Here is a 27,681-nt window from a genome sequence, read left to right on the forward strand (position 1 = left end):
TGGTGGTTATAGCTTGCACTGATTTGCTTGACCACTCTCCGGCACAGTGCCTCGGCATATATTTAAGGCATGTGCTCAAATCCCAACATTGTTCATCTAGACACTTGAATGCATCAAGCTTACATTAAATAGCATAAAAATATACCCACCGAAATCATCCGCCCGGCCGCGATAGCCGACTATCACAGCACACAGCTTGGGTCCGAACGTCACGGAACAACGCCTACTTCACGACCCACGTGAAGCGTCCAGCTAAGCGTACTCACGCATTAATCGTTGTACCAGTCTAGGAAAAGCAACGAGAACGATATCACCAAGAGGAAGAACATGACCCACACGCGGGTGCCGGCGTTTTTCTTGATGGCGCTGCGCAGCTGCTCGTTGGCATCCTTGATGTTCTCGGTCGTGCCGATCACAGTGTCACCGATGCGGTCAACGTCCTTGTCCTGCTCCAGCACCTTCTCGGTGAAGATCTCCTGCAGCTGGGCGATCTTGACCACCTTGCTCTCGACCAGCCGCACCTCTTCCGTCATGCTGTTGAGTTCGTTGAGCATCTGGTCGTTCTCGGCCTGCAGCATCTGGAGGTCCTCTGGCGTGAGCTCGTCTCCGGGCAGCAGGGGCGAGCTGGGCCGGTCCTGTTCCCAGCTCGGCGCTCCGCCGCCGCCGCCGTCCTCCGGCGGCACTGCCGGGGGCGTTGGGCGGTCGGCGGCGGGCGCCGGCCGTGGCGTTGCCGTCATGATCTGGCTCATGTTGCGCCGGTCGACGGACCGCTTCACGCGCACCGCCTTCATCTCGGCGTAGATGCCGCACACGGTCTTGAGGTAGGCCTCCATGCTGTCAGCCACGGCCTGCCGGTGCTGCGCCGCCTGGTCGCCGCCGGCCGCCGGCACCAGCTCGCGCCGGAACTCGCGCACCAGCTGACTGCAGGTGCGCGTGATAGCCTGGGCGCCGGCGTCCACCTGGTCACGTTCGGCTTCGGAGAGCGCGGGTCCGTCGGCGTGGCCTGTGCTCAGGTAGCCGGCCCGATGCTCCTGCAGGAAGGCGGCCAGCCGCGCCACGCTCGCCACGATGTCCGCGGCGCGCCGCTGGAACGGGCCGGCCGCGCGCCGCGGCAGCACACGGCTTTCAGCCGCCGCCGACAGCTCCTTGTTGCGCGTGCGCACGGCGCGCAGACAGGCTATAAACAGCGGTGTCTGGTCCATAGTGGCCCTGGGGCACAACAGAGTGGAAGCATTAGTGAGCATCATCAGCCCTCATGGTGGGATAAATATATAAATGGACATATGCATGGACCTCTCCAGCTTGCTGACGTGGCATAGAGAAGGTGACCATGCAAGTCACCATATGTAGGTATGTACTCCCAAAGGTATGTCACACATTCTGAAAATTGCAGGGGACATGTCCCCACAGTGTCGCCACCCTTGTGCAGGGTCCACATACCCCTGGCCATACACTGAAGACAGATTAGATCATGTGACAAGGTTTTAGCCAAGGGTGGGAACAATGGGGCCAGGGCCCACCTTGAGCAAGGATGTTAAACTAAATGCTGACAGATCTCACAGATAGTTGATCCAAATTGCAGGAGTTTGGAAAAAACTTGACATTTGCCCATGAGTTGAGATTAAACATTGGCTATGTGCTTGTGGATAAGTGGGCATGGCATGAATATCCTGCATACAAACTTACATCATCCAGTGTAATTTCTTATTTGGCTGAGTGGATCCAATCCCTCCCAAATTTGACAGAAAATACCTAACTTTGGACTGATGCCCATTTGTCAGCTAATTTTGGGTGCCATCATCACATGTCAGCAGCCTAGCCTGTTTTCCACAACTATGCCCCTGATATTACTTCATAAGGAAGAGTGACAGATAATGCATGCTGCCAGCACTGCAGTGACAACATAACTGGGAACAGCAAGATATTGGCATATGAGTTACACAGAAACAAATCTTGCCATCATACCAGTTCAGCTGGTTTCAGATCAACCCAAGTATGAGCTTTGATTCATCGCAGTGGTAGGCATGAAACGTGCACTGGTGTAACAAGACGAACTCAGGCAAGACACATTTACTTATTCACTGTAGATCTTTTCTGAAGTGAAATTATATTGATAACCATTAAGCTCATCCCCCAGCTCTGCAAATATCCCTTTATAACACAGGCTTATGAACTGCATGCCAAGGCTAGTTCAGCATTGGTTCTGGTAGCCAACCACAGCAACAAGCAAGCACCAGGCCAACATGAAAAAGAGGGCATGTATTTGCTAGATGGGCCTAGGCCACCTGGTGGTCCCCATGTTCTGACTCATGATCTGTCCAAATTTCCTTTCTATCACATAGGAATCCTAATTTTTACATGGTCAGTAAAATCAAAGTCACCAATGCAAAGGCCTCTTAGCCCACCCAGGGCACAATGATTCAGACCATTTTAAAAGTGGCTCCTCAGTCATAACCAAGCCCTTTTCATGTACTAGTGGGAAGTAACAGGAATATATGCAGTAAACAAATGCAAAGCTTTGTTTGAACTCCATCACACTACAACTGATCAATTTAACAATTTAGATGAAAAGCACCACATTGATTCCATCATTTTTAACCTAATGCGGTGCAGAAAAATCACAGATGGTTAAACAAGCATGAGTTTTACAAATCTTGGGCTTCCAAGAGCTCAACAAACCTCATATGTATCTTGAGGTAGCTTGATAAAAGGTCATCACTACCTCTTCTTCTACCTATCACCCCACCATTGCCAGCAGGTAGCAGGGGCATAGTTTGCCTGTCTATATATCTGTAAAATTGGTAGTCTATAACATGACACATCTATCTTTTGCATGAAGCCAAGAGGCTGTAATAGCTGCAAACCAATTAAACATCCACACAAATTTCTAAATCTGAAAATGAAGAACATCATCACTCATTTTCAACCTTACTTTTATGTCTTTTTATTGCAGTTTTTAAAGTTTTTTCATAGCTAACATTTCTTAAATGTACAGAAAAGCACAACAAAACTGATGAGGACACACACCCTGGTGTTCATGATCCTCAGGCTCTGTGGGGTGGGGGTTTAGGACGTGAGTTAAGGGGCACAGTAGACTCAAACTGAACTCAAACTTGTATTCGAGTACATCCCTAATAGCCTTCTATCGCCAGGACCCCTTATCATTACATACTCCTTGGCCTTTATTGGTCGTTGCCAGCCTTGATGCACGCCCAGCCAATTGCCCACAGGTATTTAGGAATCTCCTTGATTACAGAGAGCGGCGGCTCGTGCCATCAAGGAGAACAATGTCTGAAAACATTCGCTCACAGCTGTCCAGGGCCGCACGCACACCCCAATCCCCCTCGCTCAGGCCAGTCAAATTCTTCAGATTAGTTGTCCAGGTTGATGCACTTACTAAAAGTGTTCACACTGCGCTGAACGCAACTTGCGCGTATTCAGTCACCACACGATGACGCTCAGGCGCTCGGGGAGGTGAAGGATGGGTAAATTTTGTTCAGACCTTGAGCCAGATCTGCTTTAAGCTGTTGTCGAACAGCTTCGAAGTGTTTGCTCGTATTCGATGCGCCATAAATCGTATCGCACGTGAGTACTGTGAACAAGTGTAAAAGCCGCGGTTTGTCGCGGTTGGGGTGGTTGTGTAGTAACTGGACATTATATATTATAAATATCTTGTGATTGGCTGCCCACGAGACATTGTGTGAAGGCCTGTGGATCGTTACGCCAGGAGCAGGATCCTATTTGATGGGCGAAACCCTGAAGAAAAAGTGAAGGTGCGGTTTGAGATATGCATTGGGTGTCCAGATGCGGATATTTCAACTGAACGGGTGATCAATCACGCATAGGTACCATGGAAAAGCTGATAACCAGCTTTGTGACATTGACTAAGAAAGCGGAAAACTTTCTGAGGTAAGACCATTAAAATGTTTGACAAGATGTTTGTATGGAAAGGATAATTACTCTTCACTGTTTTGTCCCAGTTCTTGCACCCTCAAGTTCCACTCGTCATGCTCATCCTGTGATGTGGTTTAGACATTTCTGGTGTCTGGTAGCACACTCAAATTTCAATTATTTTGTCTCCAGTATTTGCTTGAATAGTTTGTTCCCTCAGTTCCCACAGCCATAATGAGCTGATCAGTGCTGACTGTGGAGTTTGTTCATAGGGATTGAAACTACTATCACAAGGTGTGCCACTTTCTTGATCATTTCTTCTTTTCAACCTTGCATGGTTATGAGTTATTTCTGTCCCAGTAAGTGGTCCCCTTACCATATATGCTGTTCTTTGCAGGACTTTCATGGTTTGCCAGGGTTGGCCTTGATTTTATTTATCACAATATTCCATAGCAAAGATCAGACCACAAATTCATATAATGGGCATTCATATTCTGGCTGTGGCAAGGAATGCCCCTGCTTGAATACTTCGGGATGTGGTACATAACTGGGTACATGGCTAAAATCCTCTGGTTCTTGCATGTGCAAACTTGCCACGTAAATGGCTATATGCTTACCATTGTCAGACTCTTACCAGGGCTAACACCAAGTGATAGCCAGATATGTCATTGGCTGAAAAGTAGTCATTGACTGGAGCCTAGTCCAAATAATTATGCATTCCATAAGAGTTTTTCATGTTCTGTATGCCACTGCTTAGACATGTCCCATTCTTGGTTCCATGTTAATACCAATTAATAAAGTGCTGTGCTTACTGCATGCTATCAAAAGTAAAAAAGTCACCAGCACATACCATGGTTTTGTGCACAAATGCAGTAAAACTACCAGATGGCCCTACCAGAAGTATTGCTGTATTACAGTCACAAATCAGAGTGTCCCATATTTTGCACTGTGCTTTGCCAAGACATAGCCCATGTCATACCTGCTACTGTAGGACCCAGGGATATCCAGGTGATCACTTTTGTTGTAGAGCACAAGTATGTCTACATGTGTTCTCAGAAACACTTGCTCACCAGTATGATTGTTTTGACCAATTTTCTTATTTGTTTCAGGTCTGATCAAACTTCTGCAGAGGGGTTTAAGGGTGTAACCAAGGAAATCTTTGATATTGGTGTAAGCTGCCTGAGTGAAAAAAGCTCGCTACCCATCCAGGAACTCTTCATAGAAGGGTTTGATCAGGAACAAATATGGCAGGTAAGAAAATATTAAGATGGTAGTTGAGGTGACTAACTTCCAGCTGTTTCTCTAATTGGGCTTGCCAGCTCTGGTTTAAGGATGCTTTCTATGAATTTTTTTATTTTCCAAATAAGCAAAGCTTGCTTCCACTTTTCAAAATTGAATTAGTATTGTGATCAAATGCAACTTACATTACATGTGATATATAGCCAGGAGTAGTTCAGAAGCAATAAATTGTTATAGAGCAAAACATTAGAATACCAAAAAGCATTTTATTTATCAACAAAGAATCATCTGAAGAATCAAAATAAGCAGCAGGTTAAGTGCCAACTGCTTTTGATGTGTACATGCTGTGCATAACAGATACAGTGTCATTGGTACTGCTCCTCTCAGCGTCGTCGTGACGCGTTGGACCATGTGATATGCAGGAAGTGGAGCTGCTGAACGGACTGGAGTGGCCGGCGCTGTCGCGCGAGGTGAGCCGGGTCACGGCGCGCAGCGGCCAGCTGGCGCTGACGACGCGGGCTGCTGGACACGAGGTCACGCCCCCGACCGCGGTCGGTCGCCGGCCGCTGGCTGGGGAGGCCGTCAGTGACAGCGACGACTCGGCCGGACACGGCGACGCACCGAACATCAACGGGCCGGACGGCGAGGTGGACGAGGATGACCTTGAGGACGGGTTTGACGGCCCGGCAGGCGAGGACGACAGCGAGGATGAGGGTGCCGAGAGCGACGAAGACGGGCCCGGCAGCGGGGAAGAGGAGGAGCCGCTGCCAGAACGACCGCACGCCGCCCGCTCCACGGTGGACGACCGGTTCTTCAAGCTGGGCGAGCTGGAGCAGTTCCTGGAGCTGCAGGATCGCCAGTTTGAGCGGGAGCGGGCCCGCCGCCCGGCCGACGCCGACGAGCCAGCCGGACCGGACCTGTTCACAGCAGACGCCGGGGAGGAGCGCCGCGCCGCAGCTCCAGGCCGGCGGCGGGCCGACGCCAGGGAGCGCGCAGTGGAGGGTGAGGAGGAGGAGGAAGATGCGATGCCCATGTTCTCGGACTTTTTTGATCCGCCGGACGACGGGAAGGCGGGCCCACCACAGCCAGCCAAAGGCAAGAGGTGAGATTTGATCATCAGTTGACTGGTGACGGTTGGAAGCTTAGTTATGTGGCACGGCTGTCAACTTGAGTGGCCCTGCCCGGCTCGGCCGTCCCGCTTTCTAGGGGTTGCTATATTACAACCACTATACAGGCTCATGCGGTTTTCAACACCAGGAAGCACAGTTGCTTTACTGTTGTGCTGTATAAATTTTCAGGCATTTGCACCAAGAGCCTCGATCTGGCATGCTTTCCCTTTCAACGCGTCAAGACTGTCAGCAGCATTGCTGCCATTTCACCCCCTTTTTCTTTAGTGTGGAAGAGGTATAGTTTTACCTATCGCGATTTAGTTAAAGAGCGCGGTCAAAACCGGGCTCTCGACCACTTTGCGTCGCAGCTTCACGCGGCTGACAAACCTGATGGAGCGGGAAGTGGAGGATGGTATGGGCAAGGGTGTGGGTAGATGCACACATTTTGTGATGTTTTTTAAGCAATTCTAGGTGTGAAGTAGCGCGTAAAGGCTTCCTCAGTGGAGCCTTCTAATACCCGGCCTGTTTTAGTTTTCATGAACCTAACTCTTCAGTGAGTCGACAAAGTCCATTTAGTTTGCTCGCTGAAGATGTGCGCTACATTGATATAGTTCTGCTTTTAGTTCTACGTCACAAACCGGTAACTCACATCCGTTACATCCGTCTTCACATCCACCACGTCACATCACCTCGCTCGCCCGGGCTGCGAGACGTGTTGCTGGTGTGTTAGACTATGCTGTTTTTATAAGCCATTGAAGTGGTGGTGCTCTGGACGGTGTAATTGCTGCCGTCATAATCAGTAAGCACAGTGAAACGACTTTCTAAGGTGTGTGTGGCTGTGTTTATTGGGTCTTTTGGGTCTATTGGGTGTATTGGGTCATCACATGGGTCTGTTTGGTCTGTTTTGTCATGACATTAAAGTGCATGCTTATGGAGATTGATTAATTGATGATGATTGACGTATTGATTTGATAAATGCACATTTCCAGACTGGACCTGCTAGCATCAGACAGTGAGGGAGAGGATGTTGCGGACATCTTGGGAATCGCGAAGAAATCTCAGGAGCCGAAGTCAACGCTGGAGATCCGGCAGGAAAGGCTCAAGTAAGCATGCACGAGTGCTGTGCGATATAGTCAGTCTCTGGAGATCATTATGAATAGAAGCAGGGCAATGATGCTTAGACAAACATGTTGCATTGGGTACCCAGCCTGGTGTGGTGCGAAGTAACCAGCCTGATCTGACTGAAACCGAAGAGTGCAGTTCAAACAAACGCGAACATTTCGCTTCACAAGCAGGTATCGAAGCAAGTACCAGTGCACAGACCAATCTCTTCAGCAAAGTGAAATATATCGGGCTGACAAAATACAGCTGGTACAGCTGGTACAGGTACAGCTGAAGTGACCGCGAACTTCACTGTTAAATAGCGTGTAAAGGCTGGAGATGCGGGAGGTAACCGTCCGTGTGTTTCTATACCGGAGACCTTCATGATTTCATTAAATAGCAGATGTTTGGTACCTCCCATGGTCATTTAATTGGTTTATTGATTTCGGTTTGCAGTGTGTTGCTTCTTGTCACATGCTAGTTAAGCCATCCTCGCCCTGAACTTGTCCGGCGTTTACCGCTACTGTGCGTGACATTAATGTCTCCTTCAGGCCTGTCTTGTGCGTCTGCTCTGCTGACCTGACCGGGACATTTGGCCTTTCCCTGACCTGTCAGGACCACTTGACCTGCTGATCTTGATAGACGTCTTACCTTGTGCTGACCGTTGGGGTCGTCCGACCTCCCATTGGCCTCCGGGGGAACCTCCAGCTGACCTGCAGGGGAAGTGTGACCTCCCACCGACCTACGAGTCGTCTGACCTGCCGCTGACCCGTCGTGGCCGCGTCGACGCAGGTCGCGCATCTCGCAGCTGGAGGAGCAGAACCTGGCGGAGAAGCCGTGGCAGCAGCGCGGCGAGACGTCGGCGGCGCAGCGGCACGAGAACGCGCTGCTCGAGGAGTACGTGGACTTCGAGCAGACGCGGCGCGCGCCCGAGACGACGGCCGAGGTGACGGCCGAGGTGGAGCGGCTCATCCTGCGCCGCGTGCGCGACCGCGCCTGGGACGACGTCGAGCGCAAGGTCAAGCCCGTCACCGACCCGTACGAGTACAAGAAGCGGCTGCTGCTCGACCAGGAGAAATCGAAGCTGAGCCTGGCCCAGATCTACGAGCAGGTGCGCGCTGCGGCCGGCCGCTGGCGCTGGCGGCGCGCGCACGCGCGGGAAGGGGGCCGGCGGTGATGGTTGATGTGCGTGTGCGTGTGCGTGCGCGTGTCCGTTTGTGTGTGTGCTGGAGGCTGTGCTAGCCAAACAACCGAGGGCAAAGCTCCAGGATTGGGATTCTTTTCCAGGCTGGCTATGTTGGGTTTGCTGGCGTCGATCCTGACATATGCGCGGTCCAGATAAGCGTTTGCTATGATTCATGTCATCAAGTCTCAATGCCAAGGGTCGTATTAACTGCAGCCCAATTTGCCCCTCGCGCTCGTGAGCCATGGGTGCTGTCGGGGCCTACCCTGACATCGATGTGCCGCGCCCACAGGAGTACCTCAAGCAGAAGGCCGATGCGGAGCAGAAGCCCGAGGTGGACCTCAGCCTAGCGCACGACGAGGTCGAGGACATCCCCAAGGAGCACGAGGAGATCCGGCGCATGATGGCGGAGCTTTCGGCCAAGCTGGACACGCTCACCAACTTCCACTACATGCCGAAGCAGGTGCGGCCTGGCTACTAGAGGTTGCGGGATGCGGCGGGCTTGGGGGCTCGCCCGGCAGGTGCTGCACGCCCGTCGCTAGGCCTACTTGCTTGGAACGTAACTTGTACGGTCGCCTCGTCAATGGTCGCAGTTGCTTCCCTTCCGTTGATGGCGTTCTTTCCTCTGTCGAAGAGCAATTCGTCAATAACGAGCCGTCGTTTTCAGTCGTCGGCCGAGGTGCGCATTGTCAGTAAGCTGCCGGCGATCTCCATGGAGGAGGTGACGCCGCTGGGCTCGTCCAACGCCACGCTCCTGGCGCCGGAGGAGATCAAGGGTGAGGGCGGGGCAGACGCCGTCTGTGACGTCACGGTCGTGGTGTGCCTGTGACCGGGTCTGCAAGTCAGCCACTCCGCTCGGCTCCAATACTCGCCGTAGCAGTGAGGAGTACTGATTGGTTTAGGGAGAAGCAAAATTCAGTGTGGCAGTGCGTGTCTTATGTTAAAACAGACTGGGCATGGTTGTGGTATTAGTTACGCTTCCGCTGTGTTTAGTCCGCTGAATGTCAGTGCCCGCCGGCGTAAGTCGTCTGATCTGGCATCTTGCCAGCAGTGACTCAAATGGTAAATTATAAAATTAAAGGTATCACTGACTCATCTGACATACTAAGTTGTGCTTTTCCCCAACACAGTCTGTGTTATGCGTGCCCCCTGCCCGGCCTGCTGCATTAGCCCCCCCCCCCCCCCACCCGCCCCCTGACCCTGGGCCCGTCCGGCTCACTTCGCGCCCCTGACGCCGAGCTACGCTACCGGCAGACAAGCGGCGCTCCCAGCTGCTGGCCAAGGAGGAGCGCTCCGACACGGACAAGAAGCGCGAGCGGCGCAAGAAGAAGCGCCGCCAGTCTGTCAAGGCGCGCGACCAGGAGCGGCGCGAGCGGCAGCCGGCCGGGGCGCGCGCCGGCGCCGCTGGCCGCCGGCTGGCAGAGGCGCAGGTGGCGCGCGCGGAGAAGCGAGGCCTCGTCACCCGGGTAAGTGGCGGGGGAGCGGGGCGGCGCGAGGCGCATCAGCGAGCAGGGCAGGCGGGAGACGGACGAGGCCGGTGGGCCCTGCCATGGGAGCATGGGTCGTGCTGGATGACTCGAGTACGGCTGTCGCAAGACTGAGCGCTCCCAATGCGCAGGGGCTCGGTAAATACGTCTTAATGGACTATTTAAGGGAAGGCTGTGTTGTCAACTTCTCTTCATACACGGCATGAGGCTTCCTTGTCAGTTGGGTCGCTTTGCCCATGGCCTGAGAAGAATGGTGATGAAGCAAAAAAGACCGTGCAGAGGCATGATAAGTCTTGTTACGGGAAACAGCATTACGATCCGAGGCTGCTTTTCAGCAGTTAGAACTCGCGTGCTACAACATGTGAGCACTGTATGCTTAAGCATTTGTTGCGTACCATGTCATTGTAAGGTATACGTAACAATGGGTATGACGCATACGCACCACACAAATAGAAGGAACCGATGTAATGACATGCGATTGACTTCATATGGTAGAGGTAGCGCGTTGGCAACGTGTGCCATCGGCATCATGATTTATTCTCAGTTTCGATGCGCTCGTATGCATTATGATGTAATTGTCTTCCTTAAAAAGATCGAGCTTGAGTGGTATGTACTCGAAAGGAATATGCTGGTGCTCGAGTGCAAAGCTCAGGGATGCCGTCATTACGCGACTATCGTCCTAAAGCCTGTATGAAAGACGAGCCATCGGGCTGCGTGCGGTCCAGCAGCCCGTCGCTGGGTGGTCCGGGCCGTGTCTGTGTGACGTGTGGAGTGACGCGCTGCCTCTCCTCGCAGGCGGACGACAAGGGCGGCAAGAAGGCGCTCAAGTCGTCCACGGCCTTCTTCAGCCAACTGCAGGACCAGGTGACAGCCCAGGTGGCCGGCGTCAAGCCGCCCAAGAAGAAGAGGAAGGTGACGACGTCGGCGGAGGTGGCCAGGATGCGACTGTAGTGGACATTGAGCGCTGGGTGGGAGGGCAACCGTACAGTCATGCGAATTGTCTGATGTGTACCGCAAATACATGTGCAAACTGTGCGACTCTGACTGTTATAGGTGGGAGCACGACTGAAGACGGCATTGCTGTTGGGCAATGTCAGGTGAAGAGCGTTCAAATCCTGCCAGATCCTATCTAAGGTTCCGTGCGTCCACTGTCCCGGACAGGACAACTCATGACCCGAACTGACCATCCCCGGAGATCAGACCGCAACATTGCGTAGCATCGCAGATGGCAGCTCGCACCCCCATGCCGATGTTCCGAAACAGGCACCAACGGCCTGTCCTTTCACACGCATTCTGGTTTGTATTTAGTGCAAGGCGCTTAACGCAGCTTACACGACAGACAATGCGTCCTCTTACCCGCTGACTCAACCCAGATACGCAAACTGACAGCACGAACAGGCTCGCATTCACTCTGTTCTCGGCACCAACTCATCCGTCTCACCGGCAGTGCCGTACCACCCGCGGGCATTTTGTCACAAGCGTCGATGGAGAGGCACATTGCGACCAGCCTGGCCGCGTTCGGCTGCTGCACAGACCACCGTCCTCACGCCTCACTGTCCTCACACCAGCGCCGGGGGATATCTGCTCCTCGTCAACGGCTTCGGTGGTGAGCGTCCCGCCAGCGGAGCCGCCCGAGGCCGCCACCCCTCCCCTCACGGCCGCCGCCACCGCCCGGTTCCTGACCGCCGCCGCCGCGGCCCGGTCCCTGACCGCCTCCGACGCCCGCTCACTGGCCGTCGTCCCGGAGCTGGCTCAGCGGCCGCGGCATGGCGGCCAGTCGCTCGGCCTCCTCCGGGAAGAGTGGCTCGGCCGGCCGCAGCCACCACTGCCAGACGTAGGGCAGGCGGTCGCGCGGGTCGGCCGCGTAGTGGTGCAGCCGGCAGCGGACCGGCACCCGCTCGCAGCCGTTCACCTGGCGACGGCCCGGACCGGTCACGCCGGGCCGAAGTGACTGGCCGGGTCACACGCTGACGCACGAACTGGACCCTGACGTCCCTCGGCACACAGCGACACGCCTGATCAGGGAACGACTCGACTCATCGGGCGCTCGTGCGCTCCATCCCTGACGATACGCCCGGTGGGGTGATCAGGCGACGCACGCCATCGGGCGCCGACTGGCCTGACCTGATATTGACTCGTCTCAATACACATGGGGGTGCATCATCAAACACCCACCCGCCTAATGAGACACGAACTCGCCCCCTCCATCCAATATAGAGTCGCCCAATTACGTGGCCAAAATGGGCTGTCACTTTTAAAAGCAAACTCACTGAAAATACGCGCACTGTCATAAGCCAACGGGAGCCACAGTTCCAAAAGGTTCCCATCATAACACAGGCAGCGTAAGGCCCATCCTCCGGAACATTGACTGCCTGCGGAAAACGAAGCGGCTGTAAGCGCAACGAACGTCCCTAATCAATCGCTCCGCGAAAATGCAAAATGCGGGCGAGGTCTGCCTGAAAGGGACTTACTTCCATAAATTCCTTGGCAAAACACTAATCAGGCGGGAATGAAGAATCAAGCACGGAGCCCAATTCAAACATATATACTGACATTTTGGATCACTGCGTGTATTACAAAGAGAACAAGGCAGCATTTAGTCGGCAATTTAGCCAAAAAGCAGCAAGTTCAGTCAGATTTATCACATGTCACAACTATTGAAGATAAATTGTAAGCTTCAACCAACGAGTAAATCTTTTAGATAGCACGAAATAGTACCGCCGAATTTCCACCAGTATAAAATCCACCATCCAGCCGGACAATGCAGCCGGATGGTGCCTGCAGTGAAATGTGCTTATGATACGCCCCGATGCAACCGTCAACGCCGTAGGGCCGCGACTCAGCGCCGGCGCCATCCGAGCCTGCCTTCAGCGCCGGCACCATCCAAGCCTGTCGTCAGCGCCGGCACCATCCGAGCCTGCCGTCAGCGCCGGCGCCATCCGAGCCTGCCGTCAGCCCCGGCACCATCCGAGCCTGCCGTCAACCCCGGCGCTATCCGAGCCTGCCGTCAGCGCCGGCGCCATCCGAGCCTGCCGTCAGCACCGGCACCATCCGAGTCTGCCGTCAGCGCCGGCACTATCCGAGCCTGCCGTCAGCACCGGCACTATCCGAGCCTGCCGTCAGCCCGCGTGCCATCCGAGCCTGCCGCCAGCTCCGGCACCACCAGAGCCTGCCGTCAGCGCCGGCACTATCCGAGCCTGCCGCCAGCTCCGGCACCACCAGAGCCTGCCGTCAGCGCCGGCGCCATCCGAGCCTGCCGCCAGCTCCGGCAGCACCAGAGCCTGCCGTCAGCGCCGCCTTACCGTCACCGTGACGATAAACTCCTTGCCCTCCAGGCCGTCCACGTCCGGGCCCTGGATGGGCTGCGCCGGGAGCTCAAGGCAGCTCTCCGGCACCACGTAGCCAGCCTTGCGGAACGCCACGCGTAAGTGCCACGGCTGCAGGGTCCACGGCTCCTCCAGGTTCATGGTGACGCCTAGCACTTTACTCGAGAGCGTCTTGACGGTCTGCGGAGCCCAGGCGACAGCGTTACCGACGGCACGTCAAAATGAGCCAGCTTGTGACGGTCTTTTTTTCCGACTCACGCCCACAACTAACCTTCTAAGCTAGACGTTGAAAAAATTGCCGACAGTATTCGCCGAGAATCCAGCTACGACCCCAGAATTGCTGCCACGGATATCTTGGGACGATCCACCCACGAAACCGGATTCATGATATCAGGCGCATGACAACATCCGCTCCCGTTTTCCATGTGCACCCACTGCTCTGCCCAGGGGTACAGTTCAGCCCTGCCGTCGGGCACGGAAGCGCCCCCCCCCCCCCCCCCCCCCCCCGCCTCCGGTGAGCACACGCGCGCGCGGCGTGGCCACCGCCAGCCGCAGATCACCTGCGCCGAGTAGATGGACGAGTGCTGCTGCTCCTGCTCGGAAGCCGACTCGGTCGCCACGTTGCGGTACTTCTCCAGGTTCTCGGGCGAGGCGTAGACGGCGCGGCCGAGCGCCAGCAGCTCGTTGTGTGCGCGCGTGACCTTCACCGCCACGACGTCGCCCGGCTTGCCCAGACCTGGCGGCGCCGGCGGGGCGCCATTTACGCCTGGCACTCTCCAGGCAGCCCCGTCAGCGCAGTCGCGCAGCATCGCGCGTACAAAACAGGCGCAAAGGGTACAAAATGAGCTGAATGACGCAGACCAGCGGCAGGGTACTTAAAAGGCACTTGAGCGTGTGCTGCGAGGTGGCACAGAGCCGACAGCCACCCTGCAAACGATTTCACCGTGACGTGCGCTGAAAACAAGCTGCACGGAGCACTTCCAACTGAGCAACTCTGCATGGTACTGATCGTGCACAACATAAAACAGCCAGAGTGACGCGCTGGCAGCGTGATGTCAGCCGAAGTATAAATGCCAGCCGGAGTGCCATGTCAGCTTGAGTGCCGATGTCAAACGGAGTGCCGATGTCAGTCGGAGTGCCGATGTCGAACGGAGTGCCGATGCTGACCGGAGTGTCGCCACACGAGCTCACCTTCCACGTGGCGGGTGAGGATCACATCGATGTCGGGCAGCGGCTGGGTGGCGGGCCGCTCGATCGTGTCGTAGATCTTATGACGGCGCCGCAGCGGTCTGTGCGAGTCATCCGGGAACGAGCGCTTGCCCAGCAGCGGGGCGTGGCGCCGCTTCAGCACGAAGGTGCCCGTGTACTGTCGACGGACAAATGGGGGAGGGGCCGGTGAGCTGGCTGGTGGACGCACCAGTCTGCACAATGCAGTGCCTCTCACCAGCACATGGTCAAAAACCTAGTGTAGAAAGGCCAATGTGGCAACTGTATTGGGAAGCCATTCATAACTGACTAAAATGGCAGCTTGAAACTGTGTGCTCCAGCCAGACTTGACATTAAGAACAGATGCGCTTCATGGCAATGCTGTGCCTTTTCATATATAGAAAATAACACTATATATAGAAACTAGTTTCAAATATTGATGTATAGAAACATATACATATTATATATATACATATATATGGATATATATATATATATATATATATATATATACAATATATATATATATATATATATATATATATATATATATATATATATATATCCTCATAATGAAAATGTGGCACCTCAGTTATAACCATACCATACCAATCTGATTGGGGATGGTTCTAAAAGTAAAAATGCATATTTGTGAGCCCACTGAGCTGCATCTAATACCATCATGGATAATTGACTAGGATTTTCATAAAAGTACCATTTCTTTCACTCATGCACAATTTCATGCTCAAAACAAATTTTTACTTTGCTACAAGTGAATCACAAGAGTGAATTCCACACTCTGTGGCTGAAGCAAAGAACATGATGTTGAATAAAAAACATAGTGTACATGAAATACTGAGCATGGAAAGAGAAAGCCAAAAGAAAGAAAAAAATCTGATGAATTGTTATTGAGCATAGACAGAGGTAGCTGAAGGTTTGAAATATGATGATTTGTTAATTGGGATATCATTTATTTGTTTTGATCATTTGCTGACTGAATAACAGTGTAAATATGAGACACATTCAGGTACCATGTGCATATAGCATATATTCAGCATATTCCATTAGATGTGAACAGATTTTCAAAGGGGCTTTCTCACACAAACATTTTCTTCCATCTCGGATCATTATTTCAGCATTTAGGCAACCCAATCCTAAGTAAGGAGGTCATGGATGTCAAAGCTTACTATCTGACCCCACCCCAGTCCACACATGCAGTGAAACCATCCAAAAATGATGTGCTCACCTTGCTAGCATTGCGGAGGCAGGAGGAAGTGGTGAAACTCAAAGCTGCAGCCACAAGCTGCCTGCTGCTACCACCCAGCAACATTGGAGCTGAAATGGTCTTGCTGTGGCTGCTCAGTGCCAAAGATCAGAGGAATATGCTGGAAGAAGACACAAGCTTAACACAATTTTTCACTCCTACCTTAACTGAAGCTTTGCTTGGAAATGGATTGTGGCTTGGACATAGGAGTTTTGGTAGCATTATATGATAACTAACTACAGCTGGGAGTAGCCTGTTAAAGGAGTTTTGCCAGCCAGTTTTAAATGGCTAAAGCTGGCTTCTAGCAAACATGTAAAGCAACATGACAAATATCTGAGTGTTGCTGCCTGCAATATTCATATATTTGCAGGCATCCTTGCTGATATTAGTGGTCATGAAGTTGGTAGGTACTGTTTTGAATACTGCATGCTGTTATCAATGCAACAGTATCCTACTTCAACAACAGCATGTTAATGCAAGGAACTGTCATGCAAGCAGCCTGTGATGTCACAGGAACATTACAAGTTACTTCCTGAACTGGTGGAGTGTCATACAATTAATACATTGGTGCAGGCATCTTATTTATAAGAATTTCAAAAACAAGTGACAGTTCACACATGGTTTGCAGTCAAATGGTTATACACTTCTTGTATTTCTTAATATTCCAGAAAATATTCATGTTGTGCTGTGGTCAAGTTTTTAGGAACTTTCTCTTCTGACTTATGCAGTCTGCACCACCACACTAGGCTGGTATGAAAACTGAGATGATCCATAATTATGATCCTGACACTTACACTGTTTTTTCATTTTAATGCAACAGCCCTGAAATTGCATGACTGTTTCTGCATGGTGGTGCATCAGTGACTTATCGTCTTCACATGTGGATAGTGGTTTTAGAAATATGGCAATTTAGGCACAATGTACTACTGATTATTCCTAAGCTAATGCTCACTATAGCAAAATACAAATAATAATTCTTTCCAATTAACACTAGACCGACACCACACGCGACACCCACACCTACCACGTCCACATCACTAAAAGATATTATTGCGTTAACTGGACCGGAGCTCGGAATCCGGAATCACAAATCAAAATGAGCTGAATGAATGAAATGAATGGGAATGAAAATCGGAAATGAGGCCGGAATCGACACGCGATGTGGTCCTTTCATTCCCAGTCACCATACGGTAATGAAATGCACGAAAGGTACGGTAATTTGCACACCGACATTCATTACCAATCCCCGAGCCCGCCCAACCCCACCGTGCTAAAATCAGTTGCGGTCCATACTTTTTTGGGCCAATTACTTTTGCATGCTACAAATGAATCAAAAGTGCAAGAACTGTACTCAACACCTGCTGGCATATTCAGAAACTTTTCTCTATATCCGGGCGCCGTCGAAGTAAAATGTCCGCCGGTAAAGATGCAAGAATGGTTTTGGGCTTGATGTAACGAATTTAATAGGCTTAAATATGTCTTTATGGAGAAAATTCCATTTAATTTTACTGATCAATTTAAGTGACAACTACAGCATGAAGTATACTAAGAAGTTAGCTGTGGTTCAACATTTAATAGTTGGCTGCCCGAAAAGGTAGGAAAACATGCGCATCAGTTCTGAAAATGAGTTACGCGGAGCATTGGAGTACGGTCAGAAAACTGGAACTCGACAGGGGTATCTCCTGGGAGAAAAGGTGGAAAGGGAAAAACGACAGGTCAGGAAAGCAAACCGGCTTTTTTTTACTTGGGTACCTGTATTGCCGACGGTGGGGAGAGCTACGCTGGCTGCAGGGTTCCTGTACTGCCGTGATGGAGAAATGCTGTCAGGTATCAGCCGACGTAGTGACGTCACTGAAAATGGGTTTCCATCGATCGGGGTTCTTTTGGGCCAACTGAAGGCTACAAGGCATTTGCTAGCGATATGATGTCACTGGTATTCGGCCGGATGTGTGACGTCACTGGTTGTGAGGCTTTAGGGATCTTTTGGGTGTAATGAATGCCGTAAAGCATCACCTGACGATATGTCGTCGCTGGCATTCAATGAAACATCAGGCGCAACAGGCCTTATTCCATCTTTACCTTTCGTACCTGTCTGCTGCAAGCATTTGCGTGTCGAATAAAAGCTTGACCGAATCACCTGAATGCGTGACGTCACTAATCATCACTTGATACGAGTGCACTTAGGCCCCACGGCCGCGGTGTATCATGTTCCGTGAAATATCACCAGGTATCGTGACGTCACTGATATTCGACTAAATGTTGGTCGCAACAGGTCATACTTCATTTTTACCTTCGTACCTGTCTACCGCAAGCACTGGCGTGATGAATAAAAGCTACCAAATCACGTGAGTGTGTGACGTCACTGGTCATGCATTTTTATGGATCTTTGGGGGCCAACTGAGAGCCGTAAAGCATGACCTAATGATGTGACGTCACTGGCATTCGACTGTGTGTGATGTCACTTGTGATCAGATTTTACGGCCTCTTTTGGGCCGACGAAAGGTCATACGACATTAACTGAAGATGTGACGTCACTGGTATCCGAATAAAATTCAGGCGGGACAGGCCATGCTTCATCTTTACCTTTGGTACCTGTCCATTGCAAGCATTTGAATGCTGAAGGAAGGCTCTGCCGAACTACCTGAGTGTGTAACGTCACTAACCATTAATTTATATAGACTGCTTTGAACCTACCGTAAGCCACACCACATCAGCTGACCATATGACGTCACCGGTTTTCGTCTAGATGTCATGCGCAACAGGCCATGCTCTATCTTTGCCTTTCGTACCTGTTCACTGCAAGCATTCGCGCGCTATATCGAGGTGGTGCCGAACCATCTGAGTGCGTGACGTCGCTGGTCATGAGTTCATACAGGCTCACTTGGGCACCCCAATGCAACAAAGCATCATATCCTGTGAAGCATCGCGGGATGATATGACGTCACTGGTATTCGACTCAACATCAAGCGCAACAGGCCATGTTCCATCTTTACCTTTCGTACCTGCCTACTGCAAGCATTCGCGTGTTATATGACGTCAATGGTCAAGAGCTCTTACGGGCTCTTTTCAACCCCCTATATGGTATAATGCTTCAGCTGACGATATGATGTCACTGGTGTTCGACTTAACATCAGGCACAACATGTCATGTTCCATCTTTGCCTTTCGCACCTGTTAAAGTATCGGCGAGCCTAATGATGGCTCTGTCGAATCACCTGAGTGCGTCGTCATGAGTTTTTACAGGCTATTGTTGGCCGAGTGAAAGCCATAAGGCATCATCTAATGATGTGTCGTCACTGGTAATCCACTAAGTGTGTGACGCCATTGGTCATGAGTTTTCCCGGGCCTTTTTCGGCCGACTTAAGGCCATTAGGCATCAGGCAACGATATGGCGTCATTGGTATTCAATTAAGCATCAGGTACAATATGTCAAGTTTCATCTTTACCTTCAGCACCTATCTACTGCAAGTATTCGCGCGCCACATAAAGGCTCTGCCCAATCACCTGAGCGTGTGGCGTGACTGGTTATGAGTTTACGCGGGTTTACTCGGGCTGACTGAAGGACATCAAGCATCATCTGGCGATGTGACGTCACTGGTATTCAACTTAACACCAGGCGCGACAGACCATGTTCGTCTTTATCTTTCGTACCTGTCTATTGTAAGCATTGACATGCGTAAGGAAAGCTCTGTGAAATCTCCTGAGTGTGTAATGTCACTGGTCATGAGTCCTTTATGGGCCGCTTTTTTGTACCTATAGGGTACAAGACATCAGTTGACGATATGACGTCACTGGTGTTTGACTTAATCTCAGGCGCAACAGGCCATGTTCCATCTTTGCCTTTCGCACCTCTATACTGCAAGTATTCGCGCGCTACATAAAGGCTCTGCCGAATCACCTGAGCATGTGGTGTAACTGGTCATGAGTTTACGCGGGCTTACTCGGACTGACGGAAGGACATCAAGCATCATCTGACCATATGACGTCACTGATATTCGGTCTGTGGCCCAGACTTATGACCGCTAGGCGGCGCCCTTTATTATTTAGCCATCAGGGCATTCCGGACCGTAGCTGCTCAGGGGCGCATCCTGTGATGTCGGGCGGAATAGCTTTGCACATACGCCGGTTTGTGGGCTGGGATCACCTTTGTTTTGTGTTTACGTTTGTTCAAAATTTTAGTCGTTGAAACAGCCCGTTGCGTTTGAAGCTGCTACTTAATGGTGCGCACAATAAAATTAGTGTGCTTAACTATGGTGCATCTCCCGCCTCTGCTGCGGAATTTCGTAGCCATAGGTGGCCAAGTGACCTCCTACCAACTGATGATCAGTGACGTCACGTACTCAGGTGATTCGGCGGAGCCTTCATATAGCACGCGAATATTTGCAGCAGCCAGGTACGAAAGGCAAATATGGAACATGACCTGTTGCGCCTGATGTTTAGTCGAGCACCAGTAACGTCATGCCGTCAGCCGATGCATTACAACCTATAATGGGTTCAAAAGAGCCCATAAAAACTCGTGACCAGTGACGTCACAAACTCAGGAGATTCGACGGAGCCTTTATTCAGCACGTCAATACCTTTAATAGACAGGTACGAAAGGTAAAGAAAGTACGTGGCATGTTGGACCTGATGTTAAGTCGAATAACAGTGACGACATATCATCCTGTGATGCTTCACGGGAGGTGTTGCTTTGTGGCCTTGGGCGGCCCAAGTGAATCCGTATAAACTCATGACCAGCGACGTCACCCACTCAGATGATTCGTCTGGAGTTTAGTCGATTACCAGTGACGTCATATCGTCAGCTGATGCTTGATGTCCTTCAGTCAGCCCGAGTAAACCTGCACAAACTCATGACCAGTTACACCACACGCTCAGGCGAATCGACAGAGCCTTTTTGTAGCGCACGAATACCTGCAGTAGGCAGATGCGAAAGGTAAAGATGAAACATGGCTTATTGCAATTGATGTTAATTCGAATACAAGTGACGCCATAACGTTATCTGATGCCTAATGGCCTGAACTCGGCCAAAAAAGGCCCGTAAAAGCTCATGACCAGTGACGTCACACACTCAGTGGACTACCAGTGAAGTCATTTCGTTAGCTGATGCCTTATGGCTTTCGCTCAGCCAAAAATAGTCGTAAAAATTCATGACCAGTGACGTCGCACACTCAGGTGACTCGGCAGAGCCATCATTTAACGCACCAATACTTTACAGGTACGAAAGGCAAAGATGGAACATGACCTGTTACGCCTCATGTTAAGTCAAACACCATTGGCATCACGTCGTCAACTGATGCATTTTTCCCTATAGAGGGTTCCAAGGAGCCAGAAAAAAACTCGTGACCGGTAACGTTACACACCCAGGAGACTCGACAGAGCCTTCATTCAGCACGTCAGTATTTGTAATAGACGGGTACGAAAGGTAAAGATAGAACATGGCCTGTCGCGCCTGATGTTAAGTCGGACATCAGTGACGTCATATCGTCAGCTGATACATTATACCGTTTGGGGGTACAAAAGGTCCCGTAAAAAGCTCTTGACCAGTGACGTTACTTACTCAGGAGACTCGACAGAGCCTTCATTCAGCACGCCAATACTTCCAAGAGACAGGTACGAAAGGTAGAGATGGAACATGGCCTGTCGCGCCTGGAGTATAGTCGAATACCAGTGACGTCATATCGTCAGCTGATGCTTGATGTCCTTCGGTCAGCCAGAGTAAACCCGCGTAAACTCATGACTAGTTTACACCACACGCTCAGGTAATTCGGCAGAGCCCCTATGTGTCGCGCGAATACTTGCAGTAGATAGGTGCGAAAGGTACAGACGAAACATGGCTTAGATAGAGCATGGCCTGTTGCGCATGATGTCTAGTCGAGACCTAGTGTCATCATATCGTCAGCTGATGCTTTGTGGCCTATAGTAGGTTCAGAAGAGTATACAAATTAATGGTCAGTGACGTACACACTCAGGTAATTTGGCAGAGCCTTCCACGGCAATGCTTGCAATGGACAGGTACCAAAGATAAAGGTGGAACATGGCCTGTCGCGCCCGAAGTTCATTCGAATACCAGTGACGTCACATCGTCAGTCAGTGCCGTATGACCTTTCGGTCGGCCCAAAAGAGGCCGTAAAATCTCATGACCAGCGACACGCACGGTCGAATGCCAGTGACGTCACATCGCTAGCTGATGCTTTATGGCCTTCAGTTGGCCGCAAAAAATCCGCCAATACTTGCAGCAGACATGTACGAAAGGTATAAATGGAGCATGACCTGTTGGCTGATGTTCAGCCAAATACCAGTGACGTCATATCGCCAGCTGATGCCTTACGGCATTTCGTCGGTCCTAGAGGACACGTGGAAACCCACGACCATTGACGTCTTACAATCGGTCGTATAGCAGTGACGTCGTTAGCTGACACCTTGTGGTCTTCAGTTGGCCGAAAGGCACCGGTGAAACTCGTGACCAGTGACGTCACACACTCAGGTGGTTCGGCAGCTTTCATCCAGCACGCCAATGCTTGCAGTAGTCAGATACAAAGGTAAAAATAAAGCACGGCCTGTTGCGCTCAGTATTTATTCGAATACCAGTGGCGTCACGCTATCCGGTGATACTTCGTAGACCATGACACACCGTGGTCGTGGGGCCTAAGTGCACCCGTATGAAGTGATGATTAGGGACGTCACACATTGAGGTGATTCGGTCAAACCTTTATGCGGCACGCAAATGCTTGCAGCAGTCAGGTACGAAAAGTAAAGATGGAACGAGGCCGGTCGCGCCTGATGTTTAATCGAATAACAGTGACGACACATGGCCAGCTGATGCATTACGGCATTCGGTGGACCCAAAAGAGCCTTGCAAACTCACGACCCGTGACGTCACATACCCAGCCGAATACCAGTGACATGTCACATTCAAAAGCCTTATGGCCTTCAGTCGGCCCGAAAGGACCCCATCCCGATCGATGCAAAACCATTTTCAGTGACGTCACAATGTCAGCCGATGCCTCACAGCTTTTCCCCCGGACGACAATACTCGAAACCCTGCAGCTAGCGTAGCTCTTCCCTCCGTCGGCCATACAGGTACCAAAGTAAAAAATTACCAGCAAACCTATCGTCAGCAAAGCTGTCTGATAGACGGCGTTGTTGTGAAAGTTGTCTCTAAGGCAGCATCGCCGCGGAAGCTCAATCGTTTGGCAGGGACAGGAGCGACGGGAATACTTACTGCTACTTTGGTTTAGCAACAGGTCAAGCTCATCAGATAGGTCCATGTTCACACAGAGCACAACATTAGGTCCATGTTCACACAGAGCACAACGTTAGCATCACACACTGTGACCTGTACATTCACCAGAGCAAAACATGCTACCACATGCAAGTAACCAGTTACCTGTGATTATGAAAGAGACAGTTCAGAAGCTTGATCATTGGTAACTGTCTTGAGCGGAGATGTAGGTACACCAATTAAGCACACAGAATAAAGCCTGCAACCATCATCAGGGCAAGACAATTTGCTCACTACTCTGGTGTGTTTTGACATCTCACTCCTGCTTTGTTTGTTTTCATTGTGATCTGTCAAAATTGGTGATTTTTATGATGCATGTGTAACCTGTGGCATATTCCTGTCTGTCTTCGCTAGCTTTTTAGGCACTGTAATAAACAATTCTTCAAAAACATTTTTCAGAATTGGTAGAGTTATGTGGTAGATATTGTGGAAAAATTGGTTCTTAGATTTTCACTGGTGATTGAAAGTGATAATTGAGCATGCATTTTGTCAGTTTGTCAATTGTAAATTTCAGCATTTATAGACCCATGTACAACTTCACCATTTCTGGTATTTGCTTGGTGTGTTCCACTTGCAGTTCAGTTCAGTTCAGTACAGTTCCACTTGCTTGCAGCATGCACATGCACAAACCCCTATGATGTATGCCTTACAGAGAAATGTTGATGCCTCATTTAAAAGCCCTAGTGGCAAACTACATGTAAAGAATGATGGGGTGGTGATTGGCTTCCCTGTCTGCCATTTGTTTGCCAATTTTTGCATAACTCATGTTGAAAATGTACTGCTTAGTGGCTCTTTGATCGCTTCCACTGCATACTGCAGGCCCATCAAAAACATCATGGTTGGTGTAAAGAGGTTAGATGATTGCTCCATCTCATGGCAACATTTGAGGGTTACTCACTTCACATGTGAGAAAAGCCAGGACAATATATTTCCTTTCTTCCATGTGCTGGTAGAGCCTAGGAAGTGCCTCGTAACTGCCATGCATGGGAAGCTCTCTACTGTTGGAATCACAATGCACACTTACATTGAACATCCCAAACGATTCGAGAAGGGCGCTTTTAGAGCATGTATTCGCAGAACATCGCATATATTCTCAAACCAAGAATTTGTGCATGCCAAACTCAATCGCGTCAAACAGTTCCTAGTAAACAAGAGCACGGGAATGCTAGTGCTGACAAAGAAATAAATGAGATGTTTGATAATCATTTTAACCACTAACAAAACAAAAATCAGGCTGTTCAGAACATCCACCACATTAAGCATATGAATTTCGCCAACAAAATCGTCGGGAAAATATTGTAAACTGTTGTTTCCAAAGATGTCACAAGGGTGGACTGCAATAGGCTTAGACTGCAGACATATTTTTAAAAAATCGCTGCACTAGAGATCTTTATGAAGTGCAAGCAAATCGAGACGCATATGGTGAAGGACGTTAATGTAGCATACAGATGTAGCCGAGGCAATAACATTGGGCCGGACCCCTCCATAGGCCCGGACTTTTCCTTTTTCACCATAGAGGACTCCCTACAGAAAGTTGAGAAATTAGCGTAATTCGTCCTTAGCAAGCTGTGTCCTTAAGAAAGCCTGGCTGAGTTCCTGATGCAGCGCAAACAGTTTCTTGCCCTAACCAAAACTGTGGGCTTCGTTCCATATGCTACATTGGCGTGACTACATCATCGCGACTGTCCCGACGTCTCACAATGCACTTTAAGGGAAGGACACCGGGAGATCACGTGCAACGCGACTACAGTACTCGTCTCATGAGCCGAATACTTGGTGCCAAGCCAGAGCGATGGTGAATGACATCTCCCGAGAAGTTTATTGTTATTTGTAGGTTCATGTTTTATGTTCTGACTATGTGTGTCAGCTGCTGCCAAGAACCGATAGGCCAGATTTTGTTTTTAAGAATGAATATGCAGTGTGTTGAAAACATCAAGCAATGAATTTAGATAAAGATAGTACATGTCCCTTGATGAGCTGCTATATATATATATATATATATATATATATATATATATATATATATATATATATATATATGTGTGTGTGTGTGTGTGTGTGTGTGTGTGTGTGCATGTGTGTGTGTTTGCATACACATGACACGCAAAACATCTAACATGTCAATGTTATTTGGTTATAGAGCCATGGATTCCGGGAATAATGAGCTAGAGGACCTGCCAGCTGAGCCCAACACGCTCAGCCTGGCTTACGGCGGACATAACGAAGATATTCTGAAACGAGCCAAGGCCCTGCTTAGTTCTGCTACTGCCCATGCCATCGTAAGATACTGGATATTGCCCAAAGCCCAAGCAGGCTGGAACTTGTATGGTATTTTCTTAGATCACTGAAGCATGTGTTCACACTGCCGTGACCTAGATTCTTGCCGCCAGCAGCATTACGAGAACATCACAACGTCATCTGTGGACGATCCTTATATCTGAGGATTCTGTATGCCATCACCATTGTGTTTATTTCTAGGATGTGGAGCCACCCAACTGCCCGAATCTGAACTATGGACCCCAGCTGGGCAGTGACCGCTTCCGCACAACGCTCGCGGAATTTCTCTCAAAGCGCTACAACCAAACAGTCAGCAGGTACGTCCCAACAATCATTGGCAATTTCTCTCCCAGCGCTACGACCGAGCAGTCAGCAGGTACGGCTCAACAATCATTGGTAGTTGCTATCTGCGTATTCTTGCATGCCTGACTGATGGTCAGTGCAGTTAAGTACCCCCAGCTGTATGCAGTGAAGCCAGAGCGCCGCGGCAGCAGGGAGCTCAGGCCGTCCAGGAAGGCGTCGGTGCCTGTGGCGCGTCCGCGTCAAAGGGGCGCACCAGACCCGGCCCGGCTGGGGATTGAGCGCTGCCCCGGCTCAGGCTGCACCCTCTGCGACCCCCCCCCCCCTTCCACCTCCCAGTGGCAGCTTGGTGAGATAGTGTGGACGATAATGTCTGGTGGCGTCGCCAGCGCCAGTCTGGCGTTGACCTCCAGTGCCCCCCACGGTGACTGGCGTTGACCACTGTGATCACCCCCATACAGCAGTCCGCTGCTGACCTCTGGTGCCCCCCCACAGTGACTGGCGTTGACCACCGTGATCACCCCCATACAGCAGTCCGCTGCTGATCTCTGGTGCCCGCTCCCCTCTGTCAGTCTGATGCTGACCGATGGTTCCTGCCCCCAGCGCCAGTCTGGTGCTGACCTGCGGTACCCGCCCCCAGCGCCATTCTGGTGCTGACCTGAGGTACCCGACCCCAGCGCCAGTCTGGTGCTGACCTGCGGTACCCGCCCCCAGCGCCAGTCTGTGCTGACCTGTGGTACCCGCCCCCAGCGCCAGTCTGTGCTGACCTGTGGTACCCGCCCCCCAGCGCCAGTCTGTGCTGACCTGTGGTACCCGCCCCCCAGCGCCAGTCTGTGCTGACCTGCGGTACCCGCCCCCAGCGCCAGTCTGTGCTGACCTGTGGTACCCGCCCCCAGCGCCAGGCTGTGCTGACCTGTGGTACCCGCCCCCCAGCGCCAGTCTGTGCTGACCTGTGGTACCCGCCCTCAGCGCCAGTCTGTGCTGACCTGTGGTACGCACCCCAAGCGCCAGTCTGTGCTGACCTGTGATACCCGCTCCCAGCGCCAGTCTGGTGCTGACGTGCGGCGCCACGCACGCACTCCACCTGGTAGTGTCGCAGTTTTTCGACACGGGCAGCCTGGTGTTCGTGGAAGAGCCATCCTACTACCTGGCGCTAGATATGCTGCGAGACGACCTGCGCATGCGCCTCGTGCCTGGTGAGCGCCGCGTGACCACTAGCCTGGTCAGGGCGTGCGCGGAAACGGATCGGCCAGCTTAAGATTAGCACTGTGTGAACAGGTAGGACAATATGAATTCACGCATTGTGTGACATCAGATATGTGCATGTCAGCGCATATGTATTTGAAATTCTCACAAACGTGGTTTGTCGTGTACATGTGCATGGCAGATCGGATAGAAGACGGGCTGTGCGGTCATGGAAGGTGTGCCACGTCGGCCGGTGTTCCGAATCAGAGATCTCACGTGGCTGGCCTCCGCTCCCAGTGCCGCTGGAGGAGGACGGCCTGGCGCTGGACGCGCTGGAGCAGCAGCTGACCGCCCTGCGGGCCGGCCGCCAGTTCACCGCCAGCCGACGCCGGCCGTTCTGGAGCCTGCTGTACGTCATCCCTGACCATCAGAACCCGACCGGCGCCTCCATGTCGCCCGGTAAGCGGCGGCGGCCCCGTGGTCGCCGGCGCCCGGCCGGAGCGCGGCGGCGGCGCGGCCGGTGCCGGCCTTCTGGGCCGGCGGTGGACTGAGTCGCTGTGAGTCGCCGGGACCCGCCGGCGGCGACGTCGCTCCTCGCTGACCGGCCGCCGTCCCGCTGCAGGGAAGCGGCGCCGCCTGGTGGCGCTGGCGCGGCGCTTCGACCTGCTGGTGTTCTGCGACGACGTGTACAGTCTTCTGACGTACGCCGCGGGCCCGCCGGCGCCGCTGCTGCTGACCTACGACCTGCCGTCGGAGCCGGGCTGGGCCGGACACGTGGTGTCGGCCGGCACCTTCTCCAAGATCTGCGCGCCGGGCGTGCGCGTCGGCTGGC

The 27,681-nt window shown here is 51.6% G+C and overlaps 3 protein-coding genes and 1 long non-coding RNA gene across 8 annotated transcripts; 2 read left to right on the forward strand and 2 right to left on the reverse strand.

Moving 5' to 3' along the window:
• Window positions 1-44: 44 nt before the first annotated feature.
• Syx18 (syntaxin 18) lies at window positions 45-3,328 on the reverse strand. Of its 3 annotated transcripts, none has more exons than XM_037224514.1 (2): window positions 3,173-3,328; window positions 45-1,209 (listed from the first exon to the last, which is right to left on the reverse strand). In XM_037224514.1, exon 2 carries the CDS (start codon window positions 1,200-1,202, stop codon window positions 270-272), a length of 933 nt encoding a protein of 310 aa, XP_037080409.1. In that variant the 5' UTR covers window positions 1,203-1,209; window positions 3,173-3,328; the 3' UTR covers window positions 45-269. The 3 variants fall into 3 exon arrangements, with proteins under 3 accessions (XP_037080409.1, XP_037080408.1, XP_037080407.1); XM_037224513.1 differs by having other exon boundaries at window positions 3,169-3,328; XM_037224512.1 differs by lacking the exon at window positions 3,173-3,328 and adding an exon at window positions 1,687-1,767.
• Window positions 3,329-3,622: 294 nt separating this feature from the next.
• LOC119101166 (U3 small nucleolar ribonucleoprotein MPP10) lies at window positions 3,623-11,045 on the forward strand. The gene is made up of 9 exons (XM_037224443.1): window positions 3,623-3,909; window positions 5,001-5,142; window positions 5,553-6,232; window positions 7,229-7,342; window positions 8,133-8,451; window positions 8,816-8,986; window positions 9,191-9,299; window positions 9,778-9,989; window positions 10,806-11,045. The coding sequence occupies exons 1-9, from the start codon at window positions 3,851-3,853 to the stop codon at window positions 10,959-10,961; spliced, it is 1,962 nt and encodes a 653-aa protein (XP_037080338.1). The 5' UTR covers window positions 3,623-3,850; the 3' UTR covers window positions 10,962-11,045.
• Window positions 11,046-11,297: 252 nt separating this feature from the next.
• Window positions 11,298-23,346, reverse strand: LOC119101167 (39S ribosomal protein L9, mitochondrial). 3 transcript variants are annotated; one of them, XM_037224446.1, is made up of 6 exons: window positions 23,322-23,346; window positions 15,789-15,927; window positions 14,528-14,702; window positions 13,897-14,072; window positions 13,313-13,516; window positions 11,298-11,922 (listed from the first exon to the last, which is right to left on the reverse strand). In XM_037224446.1, the coding sequence occupies exons 2-6, from the start codon at window positions 15,870-15,872 to the stop codon at window positions 11,737-11,739; spliced, it is 825 nt and encodes a 274-aa protein (XP_037080341.1). In that variant the 5' UTR covers window positions 15,873-15,927; window positions 23,322-23,346; the 3' UTR covers window positions 11,298-11,736. The 3 variants fall into 3 exon arrangements, with proteins under 3 accessions (XP_037080341.1, XP_037080339.1, XP_037080340.1); XM_037224444.1 differs by lacking the exon at window positions 23,322-23,346 and adding an exon at window positions 17,073-17,092; XM_037224445.1 differs by lacking the exon at window positions 23,322-23,346 and adding an exon at window positions 16,831-17,033.
• Window positions 17,439-26,750, forward strand: LOC119101168 (uncharacterized). Its single transcript, XR_005094511.1, has 4 exons — window positions 17,439-17,521; window positions 25,228-25,366; window positions 25,566-25,681; window positions 26,706-26,750. It is a non-coding gene; the product is annotated as an uncharacterized LOC119101168 (long non-coding RNA).
• Window positions 26,751-27,681: the final 931 nt, after the last annotated feature.

The sequence above is a fragment of the Pollicipes pollicipes genome, unplaced genomic scaffold (genome assembly GCF_011947565.3).
Source record: "Pollicipes pollicipes isolate AB1234 unplaced genomic scaffold, Ppol_2.1 Scaffold_4881;HRSCAF=5763_pilon_pilon_pilon, whole genome shotgun sequence".
Lineage (NCBI taxonomy): Eukaryota > Metazoa > Arthropoda > Thecostraca > Pollicipedomorpha > Pollicipedidae > Pollicipes > Pollicipes pollicipes.